This window comes from Apaloderma vittatum, unplaced genomic scaffold, assembly GCF_000703405.1.
Source record: "Apaloderma vittatum isolate BGI_N311 unplaced genomic scaffold, ASM70340v1 scaffold16421, whole genome shotgun sequence".
NCBI classification, from domain to species: Eukaryota; Metazoa; Chordata; class Aves; order Trogoniformes; family Trogonidae; genus Apaloderma; species Apaloderma vittatum.
Genome location: NW_009697541.1, coordinates 14675 through 30015, shown reverse-complemented (window position 1 = coordinate 30015; position 15341 = coordinate 14675). Strand labels below are relative to the sequence as shown.

General features: G+C 38.7%; 1 protein-coding gene across 1 annotated transcript in view; it reads left to right on the top strand.

Moving 5' to 3' along the window:
• The window catches only part of PAPSS1 (3'-phosphoadenosine 5'-phosphosulfate synthase 1), a gene marked incomplete at its 5' end in the record, with an annotated part of 35693 nt that extends 24799 nt beyond the window's left edge, over positions 1-10894 (top strand). The window contains 2 exons of the mRNA XM_009877687.1: positions 191-420; positions 10302-10894. Of these exons, the coding sequence (XP_009875989.1) occupies positions 191-420; positions 10302-10440 (369 nt within the window). The remainder of the gene's footprint in view (positions 1-190; positions 421-10301) is intronic.
• Positions 10895-15341: the final 4447 nt, after the last annotated feature.

Sequence of the window (15341 nt, the reverse complement as noted above, 5' to 3'; positions counted from 1 at the left end):
AGGACAACAGTATGCCAAGCTCTAAGTTCGATGGTGATTCACATAATCGATTCTTTGTTTTGTTGTGATTCCATAGTAAAAACTATGTCCGATTAGAGAAAAAGTGGTAATTATACAATGCAGGCATGTTTTAAGGGTCGTATTTTCACCATTTTCTTTTGCTAACTGTTTTTCCCTGTCTCTGTTGTAGGTTCAGTGGCACTGTAGATCACGAATGGTTGCAGGAGCTAACTTCTACATTGTAGGCCGAGATCCAGCAGGGATGCCACACCCTGACACTGGGAAAGATCTGTATGAACCGACCCACGGTGCCAAAGTGTTGACAATGGCTCCAGGCCTTCGAGCACTGGAAATTGTACCCTTCAGAGTTGCAGCTTACAATAAGAAAAAGAAGTGCATGGATTATTATGACTCTGATCAGTAAGTTTTAAGACTTTTTGAGCAATAGCTGCCTTTTACCTCCCAGTCACATAAAAAAATAGTATTTTTTAATTAAATTCATATTGCTCAAAGATTGCGGTGCTTAGATGTGAGTTTAGATAATGAATGCAACTTGCCTTCAACATGATTTGGGTGTGGTTTCATAGTACAACTAACGTGATCCATCTTTAGCTGCCACTGGAAGCTCCCCTTTTCCTCCCAGGTACTGGTGTTTCTCTAATTCTAGAACATATTGGCACAGATGGCTAAATCCACAGAAAAATATTACTCATTATAATAATACTAGGATTAGCATTTTGCTAGTTTCTATCTCTAGTGCTTCGCAGGTGTGAGGTATGTGTCAGATATGATGGAAGAGAAGTAATGAGAGAGTACAGCAGGGAGAAGATAGTGGACAAGAGAGGGTGACAAATAGCTATTGGCTGTGTTTAACAATAATGCAAAATGACGCCCTAAGTCCCTTGTATGTCCCAGGATTTTCAGCTGGTTTAGGTCGGGTTTTCTGTGTGGTTTTTTTTTTTCTTCTTTTTTTTTTTTGTTAAATCTGGTTACAGGACAGTTAATTTCGCCTTTTGTGTGTTCCAGTATTTTTCTGGTGGCATAGCAGAGTCTAAAACTCCCTGGATGTGTTGCTGTGGTGCCAATGAGTAGGACTGGGAAGATGACAGTTTAAGTCTCTATCGAACTGTGCTTTTGTTTTGCATCAAACTGCAGCAGAAGTTAGTACTAAATTACAAGCTGTCGAACAAGATATTTTTTTCTAAAAAGAAAGTGTATTTTTTATATTCTGACTATTCCTGCTGCTTCTAATCAAAGAAGTATGTCTGTACAACACAGTTCTTCTTTGAAAGCATGAAATCAGCATGAGATGGGTTGATCTGTAAAAATGAACCTGTCTTTTGTCTCAGTTCTTCAGCTGCTTATGCTGCAGTTACACTGATTATAAAAGTCTCCAAGGGTGTCAATGTGGCTTATGACAATCAACCAACAAGTTTTATTCAGCATCTCGTATCTTTCCTACTATGAATTATGTTTATTAGTAGATAGTGTGCTGACTTAACCTTGATTGTAAGTTACGTAACTGTGTTCTATTTCAGCAGTAGATTCCAAGCACCTGAATTAGCCTGCTTTTATTTTTAAAAGCTGAAAACTGTTACCATCTCTTACATAACTAAATATAACTTATGGTATGTTCTTCTGTTGTTTGGAAATCATAAGCAACATGGTAAAGGCAAATCTGTTGAAACCTGACAAGAATTAAGATAGTTTCACTGTGTTTGATTCTACGACATCCATATGTGTTTAGAAATTTGATGATTTGCTACAATGCAGATGTTTTAAAATTGAAACTAATCAGGGTGGGTTATTTGGCAGTTTTAGTTTGCTGATGTTGTTCTTTTGTCCTCCCTCCCATATATACGCAGCATTCCAGCCCAAGATCCTCCTTAGTTCTGTGAAGCTTCTCTTTGGAGGGCACTGCAGCAGACTTTTTTTTACCTCAAGTGAAGCTATGGACATTATTATCAGAACAGACCTATGCCCTGATAACATATGGTATTTTCATTAGGAGGAATAAAATCAGAGGGAAGAATACTCCTAGTGTATATGACTTGAAAGTCTTTTCCTAAACTTACTGCTTCTTAACTAGGTGTTGAACTAGCTGCCTTTGTGCCTTTAATCATCTGAGATGCATCTAAAAGTCCTCATTGCTGTGCACAGTAACTAGGTTATGATATAAATATTGCTAGTTTTATGCAAACCTGTATACGTTATAACATAAGGTGCAAAAGGCTGTTGTAGTAGATAGTATGGGTGTTTGTCCAAGTAAATCAAGTTTTAGAACATAAATACACAAAGATTACATTGAAATAATTATACTGGTGTGTTATTTAATATTTTGGAATAGAAGGGGAGTAGCAATGTGAGAGGCCACAGTTCCCATTGCATGAAAGAGAAAATCTGTGTAGAAGAATCTTGATTCTATGATTATTGATACTGTACTCCTCAAACTCAGGAGATTTGATTTATATCAAGGGTGGTAAAGTTGCATCTCTGTCATTAGCTAGAGCAGATGATTAAAAAAATCTGGGTTAACAGGTTTTGCCTTTTGTCACAAAAACTGCATTATGCACACGCTATTATCCTTTAATCATGCCTATGGGCACCCTTTGGTTTGAGGCATTTTTTTCTTCTGTTTTCGTCATTGTCTTGGAAAAAAGACCACGCTGCTATTAGTGTGCAGTTTTGCCCTGCTGCTTGCAGAATGTAAGACCATTTGTCCTGTCATTCCCTTGATACCGCCTGTAAACTACAAGATGGGCTGGAGTGTGGCAGCAGTCCTCTAGATGGCAATGGAGACACGTGAAAACTCCCTGAAGAGAGCCATTATTTCTCCTGCTTGCCATAGGCAGAACGCTGTGGTAGGCTCCAGACAGAGAGCTTGGGTGGGTGCAGCTGGCTGCATTTCAGTATAGTCTGTGTAATACTGAAAATGTGGCAGGCTCCTGGACCATGTGGTGTTTGACTCTGTGAGGAGGATGGCAGGGAAGAAAGGATTGTCTGGAAATAGGAGAGCTTAGTACTGATGGGAGACTCTTGGGTGTGAAACAGTGATGTTTGTCGAAATCTTTCCGGAGCTCACCACTTACCTGGTGAAAAACACAGCATGAAAATGTGGGGAAGAGGGTTGTATACATAGAAACATTGCTCTGGTTTGTTTTGGAAGTAGGTGACTTGAATTCTCTTGTACCTTTCTCAGTTCTTTGAGGTTTGGAGACTTGACAGCTTACTAGACAATTCCACAGTTTATATCACTAATGGATGCACGGAAGATTATGGCAAGTGGGTTTCCCTTGGATAGAGCTGTAGCTGAGCTGTGTGTCTTAGCTACTGGAAGTTTTTAGTTTTTCCCCCTGAGTGGTCATATCATCTATTCTTTCAGGTCTCCTAAACCCTACTCGGAAGGTGCTTGTGAGAAGCCATAATGGGCACCCACCTACTATCTTGGGTGTGTCTCTATTTCAGTTGGACCCATGTCTGGCTCTGCAGCAACAACATACAGAGGTTATTGTAGTTGGGCACTTTGCTGATTTTAGCAAATTATTTTTCTGCTTTTGAAGCCAATCCCAAGCCATGGGGATGATGGAGGATGAATCTTTGACTAGTGGTGAGAGGTTATCAAAAGGTTCACCCAACTACTAGAATGATGTCTGACAATTTGAGGCTGCAGCATTAGCAGTGTCAGAGTTGCTTTGCTTGGGGCATCTAAATAAGTGTTCATGCTCAGTTTTTATGCGAAAGATATTAACACTTGCTGATGGTGTTACTTGTATGCCTGTGAGGGTTTTTTACATGCTGGGTTAATACTCATCAGCTATGCACAATAAGGTACTGAGCGACTATGTGATACCTTGCTGTGACTAAGCTGCCTGTGACCTGATGGCAAGCCTGGGGAGCATCAAATAGCCTACCGCTGGCCCTGCCACCAAAGTAGTAACAAAGGCCCTTCTTGGGTGTGCTGCCTGTGTTTCTAAGAGGTCTTCAACTCCCGAGGTGGATATCCACACAAGTGCTATTTTGTGGAGTTGGTGTAGAAGTTCAGTTTGTTTCTCACTTGCATTAGTATTCTCCAGATCATGTGCTGCCCTTGGAATTTCAGTAGACTAAGGTATCTTTGCTTGGAAAACAGTCTGGAGAACATGACTGCTAACTTTGAGTGTCAGGTCCTCACATGCTGGGTAACAATGCTGAGCTGCTGTAGTGGTGTGCTGGAGCTGAAGTCACTTGGTAGCAGGCATATCTACATGCCCTCTGTTTATAAGGAAAGGCAGAGGTACCCTGGCTGCATTCAGAGATAATCATGGAGCATTGTATGTGAAGAGAGGGTAAGAAAAGACTAACGTACAAGCCTTTATACTAGCTGCACAGCAATTGTAGTGTTAATGGTGCACAAAGTTAAATTTATATAAATTTATATAAATTGACCCTTTAAAATATTAAGACCTGTAAACAACCAATGACTTGAAAATGTATCTGTATTTTATCTCATGAAGCCACCACGAGTTTTCATTTGTTTCTTGGATGTCTTAGAACTAGGTTTAACACCTCATGGAACTGTCTTAAAACATATTTTTGAAAAAGATGTGTCTAAAATTAAGATCTAGAAAAGAGATTTGATGAATGTAGTTGAAGTGATGTATAGCAGCACCAGGTAGAGCTAACTTTCATTTTGTTTTCCCTTTGCTCAAAATAAGGAAAATGAAATAAAAAAATGTTTGTTTTTATTTTTCTGAAGTTGGATAGCAAGCCTAATCTAAGTTTCTGTGGGAAGCCTGAGCAAGCTTGAAGCTTGATTCTAAAGGACTTTTCCAACTTAAAGGATTCGATGATTCTGTGATTTCCTCCTGCATAGAATTCTGAAGAAATAATGCATATAGAAGCTAGTGTGGATATTGATACAATCCTTTGCTTATCAAACTTCTTACACTTTTAGATTACACAGAACTTCACATAAAAAATTGAATGTGTTCAAACATGTTTTGGAAAAGTTTATAGGTAGAATTCTAGTAATAACAGAGAAATTACAAATGAATGTCTGATCTGTGAACCGCTATTAGACTGAAGTATACAGAGAAAAAACAACCAAAGAACCAAGCAGTCTGCAAAAAACACCACCCCACCCTCCAAAAAAAAAATCCCTACCCAGTGCTGGAATCCTTTCACAAAAAGTTTGTGTGTTTCTTTGGCCAGAAAGGCCTCTCAAGCTGTTACCACAGACAAGTGTAATTTGGGATTGGCGGCTTTTAATAGTAGTAGTTATTTGGGTGAGTAGAGATTCCCAATTCTTTACAGAAGATCAGGCCTATAAAATGCAGCCACAGACTGCTGCTGAGAAAAAAATGCAATTAAGAAAGGAAATTAGTCTGGCAATTAAAAAAGCCACAGCAGTGTCTGGAAAAATGGGTAATTTTTAAATGTCTTTTTTCTTTTTCTTTTTTTTTTGGTCCTGAAAGAAAACTGATGAGATCATTTTTGCTAAAAGAAACCCATAAGTAAGGTTACTGGAGCAGACTGTTCATGCTTGCTGTAAAATGTGAATGAAGCATAAGTATCTATGAAGAGGAGAGATTTTCACTTTATATGGTTTATTCCTAGAATTTTTAATATGATTATTATGACTGCTGTAATACTATCAAGTCATACAGGACAGCTGTTTCAAACTAAGTACATAGTGTTCCCAAATTTGTCTGATGTATACCTAGTTTATTAAGTGGTAAGAAGAGGCTGAGATAAGCACATTTGACTGTCCTTGATTTAGACAATGTGAAATCTGGTTTCTCAATTAACATTAGTATGTAATTTAAGATACATAACATAGAGCATCTGTCAGTGTTTAGTGGTTGACCTAGCCCTAACCCTTGACAACATTGAAACTCTACGGTAGCTCAGAAGACTTAAACCCTCCTGCCAGTCAGAAAGGAATGTCATTCACAGCAGGTAAAGAATTTGCTTTACATAAGTTGATATTAATCACATTCCTGTATTCTACTTTCGCAGAGAGTTTGTTCATGGCCAGTTAGTTTTTCATCCTGGCTGATACTAGCTAGTTCACTCAACATCGTGGAGCATTCCCAAGGTGTAACATAGACTGACATAACAAAGACTTGACACGTAAAGAGACAAAGTTCTGTTCCTGTATGGTGTAAGTCATGACGTGATGTTGCAAAGGCAAATTTAAATTCAGTGAAAATCTTTCTGAAAAGGATTGTAAGGTTATAATTCCCCTCAGATCCTGTTTAGGAACTATGAGGCTGGAAAAAGAGGGCTGTTAAAGGATTGAATCCCCAGGTAGGGAGGCTGGGAAATGTCCTAGGAATTAGTCAGATCTGAAGTATATCAGCTTAGTAGAGCGTGGCAGTCATTTTGAAGCCAGACCAGGATGAATAAGTCATGTTATTGTTTTACTTCCATATGTTTGTTTCCAAAAAGCATTTTTATGAATAAGTAAAACTATGACTGAATGGCCTGTACTGTATTTGACACCTTGAGAGCACCAGACATTGCCCTTCACAGAGAATGGGAGTTCCAAGAAGGCCATTTGCTCAGTGCCTGATACCCTAACAGAAGGTCAGAGTTCCCAAGATTATGACTGATCTTTAGTGTTCCAAAGTGAAAAATCAATTATGTAATATATTTTTTACTTAGATTAAACCTATAGGGAATAGTTGTTGCAGTGGAAAATATATTCTCCTCAGTCACTGTATAAGATACTCTGTTGAGGCCTTGGAGGTATGCAGAGGTTTTCTGTAGGACTGGGACATCTTTATGCAGTCATTTCCCACTTGCAAACTGGTGATAACTTCTTTGTCACAAAAACTCTAAGGTCTTTGAAATCTTAGCCTCACACACTGCACTTAGAGTGTTCGAGCTTATAACAAAGCGTAAAGACCTGCCATTGTTGCTGACGGTCACTTGTGGTTTAATAATAAAAAATAACTACTGAATGCGTGAAGGAAAGGGAAGTCCATTTAACAGACTGAAAAAGTCTTGTAAATGAATGAAAGGAAAGAGCTGGTGTATGAATTCTTAATAATCTTTGTGTAGTTTTTAGTGTCCTTTGAGTCTGGTGCTCAGTTACTGCAAATAGTATGAAGATTAATTAACAATGCAAATTTGTTCCTATGTAATTCTGAATAAATCTGAATAAATCACTGCTTTCCAAATATAAAATATCTTGTGCACCTGCAGGTGTCTGCATATGAATATAGCTCTGTGTGTGGAAGGAGGGCACAATGGGCGGTGTAAGAAATGATTCCTTTTCTCATTTTGCAAGGTATAAAAGAGCACAGCAAAGTTATATATTTTCTGTTTGCCTAGCCCTGTCCTCCATCGGTAAGGAGACTTCACAATGTGTGTATGTAAGAGTTTTTCCATGCTGTGAGTGTAATAGGATGCTGTGCCATGGAGCAAATAGCAGTTTCAATATAATATATTTCAAGAGTGGTTTTCTGTTGACAAGTTTTTGTTGTGAATTTATTTCTGCCTTTTTTTCCTCTTTCTTCTGGAGAATGCTTTTAATTGTATTGGCACCAAATATTGCGTCAGTACTAGTAAAACTCAATTGGTAGTAAAAGGTCAAATCAATGTTACAAGCATTTGCTAACATACAATGTCGCTCAAAGAAAACTAATTCCAGCAGCCACTGAATAAAAATTTCAAAGACACTTAAATCTCATGCTCAGAAAAGACTTGGGTTAAGTTTTGTTGAGAGTCATTCCAAATCTCACTTGAGAATGGAATTTGGCATTTGTATTTCATAGCAGCTTTAATGATCAAATGTTCCTCCTCTCATGTTCTGCTCAAATCCAGTTTATATGGCGTAATTCCTTATAGCCTTAAAAATCAGTATGAATGAAATTACTTGAGTCTTCTTTTTGGTTTCTTTTTCCACAAAAGCAAATTACTTATACTGATATATTTTATTTTAAAATCCTCATGGTTCATATCACACGACAGTGCCAGAACTGATGAGATATTTCTGCATAGTGGGAATCTCAGTTTCCGATATTCAGGAGATTTGATTTTTATCATTAATAAAGACAAAAAGTGTTGTGGTTATTCACATACTTTTAGATATGAAAGTTGAGATTAGAGTGGGAACAATAAAATTGCAAATGTAATAATTTTGTAAAAAGCAAAAATTCCTGTGTTGTTTCAGCATACTGTATGTATTGGCAGAGCTCCTTTTGAATTACTTCAGTGATTACTAATTAGGATGGGGGGTTTTGTTTATTAAAGAAAAACCCATTTAAAAGAGAATTTTGGGATTATGAGAGGACATCATTAGTACTTTTATGCTTTTTAATAGTATTTTTGAAACATTTCTAGAAATGTTCTGATATGCTGAATGTACATTTCTTAAATGATTCCTGCTCATTTTTTCTTTCCTTTCTCTTATAGTTTCTTCTCCTGTTTCTCTCTTTCTGGATATCTCTGATTTCTAGAGCTGCTTTTTATGCAACTAGGGATAATTAGAAACTAAAGGAATTGGGGATCTTATTGAAGCATACTTATATGGTATACCTAAACTTACTGTCTTAGTGCCTTTATTTAACTTGTAAGACGTTGAATATTTTTCTGAAAACTTAATAGGCAAGGAGCACATAAAGCTGCTAACTTTTTTTTTTTTTTTTAGTGCTCCAACTTTGGTGTGGCTACCACACTGTGAAGAAAACCATACATGGAAAAACTTTATAGCACTTCCTTTACTCTTTCTCTTCATATGAAGACTTAGTATTTTTTTAGAATTAACCAGGCTTTTCACTTCCCTGCATATATTTTGTAGAAATAGTTCTTTACAAAGAACACAAGTTACCTTCTGACAGTATTAGTGAACAGTAGACATCTCTCTGCTAAGGAACAAAATTTTCAGGTATTGTATATAGCAGTGACATAACTTTTTCTCCCATGGGCTTACATCAACTTTAAGTTTTCATTTTTGTGTAGTCTGTATTTTGCAGAATTGAAGCATAGTAGTGCTTTTCATCTTGTTGTGATGCCTCAGGAACACATAGTCCTGAATTGAGAGCGATAAGAAAAGACCTTATGTTGCAGTGCTGCTGTGTAAATTTATACAATCCAAATCAAAAAGTTATGGGGGTAGTGGTTTTGTGAAAGGGAACTGTGGAATGCTTTGTGCGTCTTGCTAACTGCCATACCCTACTGAGTGTAGCTCAGTGCTTAGAGCCAAGTTCTGCCCTCTCATGTGCACACTTGGCTGTTCCTATCTAAGGCATGTGCATCTGAGATCAATACTTGGCTTTTATTTCAGGCAGGTAAAGAATGACTAATGCATACGTGTTACAAATTGAGCAAATGGCATAAGTAAAATTGCATATTTAATTTGAGAATAAATAATTTTTCCTAGAACATTCCATAGAACTCCGGCATTCTTGTCTTGCTGTTTCAGTCCACTGAGGAGTAAGAATTCAACTTGTAGAGCTTTTGCTGCTTATGACCACATGCCTGAGAAGTTAATATTAATTCAAATTATCATGTTAACAATGATAAACAATCCTGATCGAGTGCCTTTATCCAACTGAATTCTGGTTTTTAGGAAAAAACATCTTTAGGGGAAGGTATTTTCATTATTCGCTTGCTTTTTTCTTGATTTTGAACTGCATGTGCCACATTACTGATATGCATATATATGTGTACACATGTGCATATGCTCAGTGGCTTGCAGTGGCCTAGTCATGGAAGTTATGCATCTTGCCTCTAGACTCCGAGGCTTTTACTTTCTCTGTTCCGCAAACTGTCCTTCGCTAAGATTTTGTACAATGTTGTTTCTTCACATTCTCTAGTGGCACTGAAATGATGTTTTTCAGCCAGCACTGAACCTTTCCCCCAGTACATAGGGCTGGTCTACTGCCATGGCAGGGTGAGATGCAAACCAGGATGGCTGCTGTTGCTTGGCAGAGGGCTGAGACAGGAGGTGGAGGAGATGGATCTCTTTCAATAGCAGTTCCTTGTTTCCTCCTAGAGAGTGAGCCAGGCTAGCTGGAAGCACAGACTCAACTAAGTTCACAGGAGATCAGCTGGACTATGCTGCTAAACCAAATGAGTTTAATAAGCTGACTATTGTAGAGGTTATATGTTCTAGATATTTACTGGCATTGCTGACCAGATGTCTTGAAATGACAGTTGCTATACACCATTATACTCCCAAGAAGGAATTTATAAAATATCAAGAAAGCAGAAGGAATATGAGTGATTTTGCTTGCTTTTAAAATATGTCCTTTTTTTATCTCTCTCCTTGCTCCTCTCCCTCCCCTCCCATGCCCGCACTCCTGCTCTTGCAGCCATGAAGACTTTGATTTTATATCGGGGACCCGCATGCGCAAGCTGGCTCGAGAAGGACAAAACCCGCCGGAAGGCTTCATGGCTCCTAAGGCTTGGACTGTGCTGACGGAATACTACAAATCCTTGGAGAAGGCTTAGGCCTCTTATTAACTGCAGATCAACCTTTGACGCCTGATTTATTTACGAGAAGGGGACCACACAGTCACCGTTCATGTTGCTTTGTTGTGGTGCCTGTCAGGAAGTTCTTCTCTGAAAACAGACTCTTTCTCCCTAACTTAGCATCATTCTTTGCCTGCCCTTATGGGTTCTATTATATCCTGGCACCTAACTAGCTGCTGGTTTTAATGTCTTCTCTTTTATTACAGTTAATATTCTTGCAGTAGGATTTTTAACTCTTGTCTCTTTTTTTTTTTTATATTTTACTGCCTCTGTCATATGAGTTCTGCAGCTGTTAAATAGATGCAGCTTTTTCATATTATTTAAACTGCTGGATAGTGTCTGATTTTAGTAGTTTGTAGGAGAAAATGTAATGGTTAGACCCTTAACTATGGATAGATTATCTGTAAATTGAAAAAGTAAATAAGTTTTAAAACATCTGTAAAAGTATCCTCATCTTCATCTCATAATCATCTCCAGAAGCACTTAATTTCTCACTGTATGTAATGAAAAAGCAAAATTTTTATGTAGCATAATTAAACTTTTTTGCTTTCTTTGTTTAGTTTTGGAGTTCATTGAGTTGTCCAGTGATTCTCTTCTGCTGTGGACCTATAAAGATGGCCAAATAATGAATAAAAGAAATATCTAGTTTTCACTTTGAATTGGTAACTAATCAAATTTTTTTATGTATGTCGTTGTTACCATAGGTGTCAGTAGGGAAGGCTTTATTTCAGTTGATATAACTTGCCAGATTTTGGGCAGATGTACTTGTTCAGCCTCCTACAACTTAAAAGTATAGCAGAGCAACCTTGAATTGATGTTTAATTACTACAAGAAAAAAATATATAAATCCTTAGATCTTGACATTTTCTGTGATACAAATGCTTAGTCCTGAAGTTAATTTTGTGGCCTATTTCAGGGTCTACAAAGAGTAATCTCTTGGTTCAACTTTGCTTGCTTAAGAGACAAAGCATATATTCTTCTTCTAGAATTCTTCAAAAATCCTCAAACTGGTGAGGAAACTTTAACTGCTAAAGGAAAACACAAAAAAATGAAAACTAAAAGACTTAAATGTGAAGTAAAATTGACCTATTGGGATCTTTTCAGGCATTGTAGGTAATCAATCATAAGCCTTTTAACCTATTAGCTAGAAACTATCTCATCCTACTTACAGAAAATTACTTTTCTGTTGTTAAACTATGTATATGAGGAACCACCTCAAAATTGGGTTTAGAATGTTGTTACTGGTGTGAAACGTTCATCTAGCTTTTTTGGGGGAGGGGACCTGTGTAATGAGTGGAAAGAATGCTATTTGCAGTTTGTTTCCTTGGTCACAGTAGTATTTAAGACAAGTGCTCTGAGAATCACTTCCCTTTCTTTTCTTCCTCGGTCTCTTTGAAGAGATGTAGAAAGTATCTTTTAATGGAATTCTTGCCTCTGATAGGAAGTAAGGCAGAATTGGGAGAAGGTGAGAAAATGTTTATTAGTGAACCACAACAATTACTTCAGACTATGTTTTGCTAGCATAAAGCTTATTTATTCAAATTGCTGAACAGATTTTCTTCAAACTTGGCTTTCTTTTTAGAATGTATCAGTATGTAGGATATATGAAATCCAGAGGAAAGAGTCAGTTCATCTATGTGCAGCTGTTCATGTAAAGCTTCAGGTTTAACTATGAAGGTGAAAAAGAGTTATCAGCTGTTAAAATGGGATTTACTGTTGGAAGATGGAGTTTGGACTCTTTGCTGTCAGGTTTGATTCTTCTGCAAGCTGTGATGAAAGATAATAAAAATGTTCGGCAGAATAGCAAACACAGGTGAAAGTCTACAGAAGCTAATGCTTTAAAAATACTTCGTGTGGTGTATGAAGTCCAGAAAATAAGTGGCAATGGTGAGCATGAATGTCAGTCATGCTATTAAGTTAATTTAGAAAATGCCTTCAAGTAAATTAATACAGTGATAACAGGCAGATCTAGTTTTCATACTTAACTGGTTTGATGCTGAGGCCCTATTGTTACAGTGCTTCCTGGAAAGTATTCCTTGCAAGGCTCTGTATCAAAGCTTTCAGGTTTGTTCTAATATTAAGCCAACAGCCACGGCATTTCTACCATAATACATATTAAGAACAGGAGGATCTGGTCTGTTTATGGGCAGGACTTGCTCTATGCATCAATATTTTCTTGTATCATATGAGTTTTTAATGTAGAGTTCAAATTTTTCTTCTCATCTGCACCTGCCTTACTTGAGAAAGTTGTACTTATTGAAAAGGGATAGCCCAGGAATTACTGTTTTCTTAGTGTCTCTCTGTAGCTTTTCTCTACCTTGTGTCAGTGGGTAGTGTTGTCAGTTGGCCAGTCCTAACATTCTGTTTATAATAGTAGGTTCAACTTTTTTAAGGGTACGATGGCACTTGAGGCCCTTCTGAGACAACAGTTGAATGTCTTCCAGGAGGCAGTGACAGGACTAATGGCGTAATGGTTGTTGCACCCAACACCTGCCTTCCCGCACCTGCTCTCTCATCAAAGAGCAATGACCTCAGGAATATGGTCTACAAAAGTAATAATACACTTGAACCATGTGATGCATATGAGGACAAGCAGAACTTAATGTTCCAGCTGTGAAAATAAAAAGCTCCCTTGTGTCAATTTCTTCAGTTTCTAAACCAGCCCTTTTATACTGGGAAAATACTGATATGTACATAAATCACAAATCTAAGCAGTTATATAGGTATGTTCTTTAATTAGGAAGAGCAGCAAAATCAAACCCAAGTAGGTCATTCTAAAAGTCATTTTGCCTTAACAACCAGGAGTTTTACTCTGTTCATTGTGATGAAAAATGTCAAAAAGTGTTCCACTGCGTTGCACCTTCAGCCCCTACATTGGTCTACCTTCAGAATGGTTCTTTACTGGCTACTCTTGCACAGGATAATTTATGCCTATTCTGTGCCTGTTGTACGGTCTCAGGATGATTCTAGCTGGTCATTCTGATGTATTGTGCGTGTAGTGTATGAAAGTTACAAGCCCCTCGATCTGTATGGCTGATACAAGAGCAATCTGGACGTGACTTTCCAAAACACAAGGATTAATAAATAGGTCAAGATGACTGAACCCTTATCCTTGGGGTTCAGTAAATGGTACAAAATTACTACCTCTCCTAGTTGAAATGATTAATTCCAGATGACTTTGAATTCCTGCAGTACACACAAATCCATGAGCCCTGATGGGGTGCTTCCATGTGTGTTGAGAGAGCTGGATGACATTGTTGCTGAGCCTCTCTCCATCGTGGAGAGGTGCCTGAGGACTGCAAGAAAGCCAGTATCACTCCAGGATAAGAAATAGGACCCAGGCAACTAAAGACCAGTCAGCTTCACCTCCATCCCTGGAAAGGTGATGGAGCAGCTCATTCTGAAGGCCATCTCTAACCAAATGGAAGAAAAGATGGTTATCAGGAGAAGCCAACATGGATTTAGTAAGGGGAAATCCTGCTTGTCTAATCTGATATCATTCTATGAAGATGTGACCAAATAGGTAGATGAAGGGAGAGCAGTGAATATCATATACCTTGACTTCAGTAAGGCTTTTGATACTGTCTCGCATAACATCCTCATAGGAAAACTCAAGAAATGTGGGATAGATAACTGGACTGTGAGGTGGGTTGTTAACTGGCTCAGCAATAAGAGTTTAGAGGATTGCGATCAATGGCACAGAGTCAAGCTGGAGGCTTGTGGCCAGTGGTGTTCCCCAGGGATCAGTGCTGGATCCGATTTTGTTCAGTATCTTCATCGACGACCTCGAGGAGGGGATAGAGTGTACGCTCAGCAAGTCTGCTGATGACGCAAAACTAGGAGGGGTGGCTGACACACAGGAAGGCTGTGCTGCCATCCAACGTGATCTAGACAGAAAGCTGAGTGGAGTTGAACGTCATGAAGTTCAATAAGGACAAGTGTAGAGTCCTGCATCTGGGAAGGAATAACATCAGCCATCAATAGAGATTAGGGCTCACCCTGCTGGAAAGCAGCCCCTTGGAGAAAGACCTTGGAGTCTTAGTGGACAGTAGGTTGTCCATGGGACAGCAGTGTGCCTTTGCAATCAAGAGGGCTGATGGTATCCAGGGATGCATTAAGAAAAGTACGTCCAGCAGGTCTAGGGAGGTTCTCCTCCCCCTCTACTCAGCCCTGATGAGACCAAACCTAAAATGCTGTATCCAGTTTTGGGCTCCCAATTCAAGAGAGAGAGGGATCTACTGGAGAGAGTCCAACAGAGAGCTATGAGGATGATCAAAGGACTTGAGCGTCTCTCATATGAAGAAAGACTGAGAGAACTGGGGCTGTTTAGTCTAGAAAAGAGAAGACTGAGAGGGGACCTTAATGTATACAAATACCTGAGGAGTGAGTGTCAAGAGGAAGGTGCTGGTCTCTTCGCAGTAGTGCCCAGTAATAGAACAAGGAATAATGAGTGTAAGCTAGAACATTGGAAGTTCTGCCTCAAAGTGAGGAGAAGCTTCTTTCCTGTGAGGGTCACTGGAACAGGCTGCCCAGAGAGGTTGTGGAGTCTCCTTCTCTGGAGACATTCAAAACCCGCCTGGATGAGTTCTTGTGTGGCTGCCCTAGGGGATCCTGCTCTGGCAGGGAGGGTGGGCTAGATGATCCCTAGAGGGCCCTTCCAACCCCGAACATTCTGTGATTCTATGAGCAACCTAAGGAAAAGGCAAGTTTTTCTGTAAAGAACCTTACGGCTAAGAATTTTTTTTCCATATATGAGTTCCCGTATGCCTGTTTTTCACTAACATGAATGTTCAGGGTAACTTTTCAAGTAAGGATCTACAGGTTGTGATGGAATAATAGTAGATGAGTGCAGAGGATGCTGACATCTGTCAGCTTCTTTT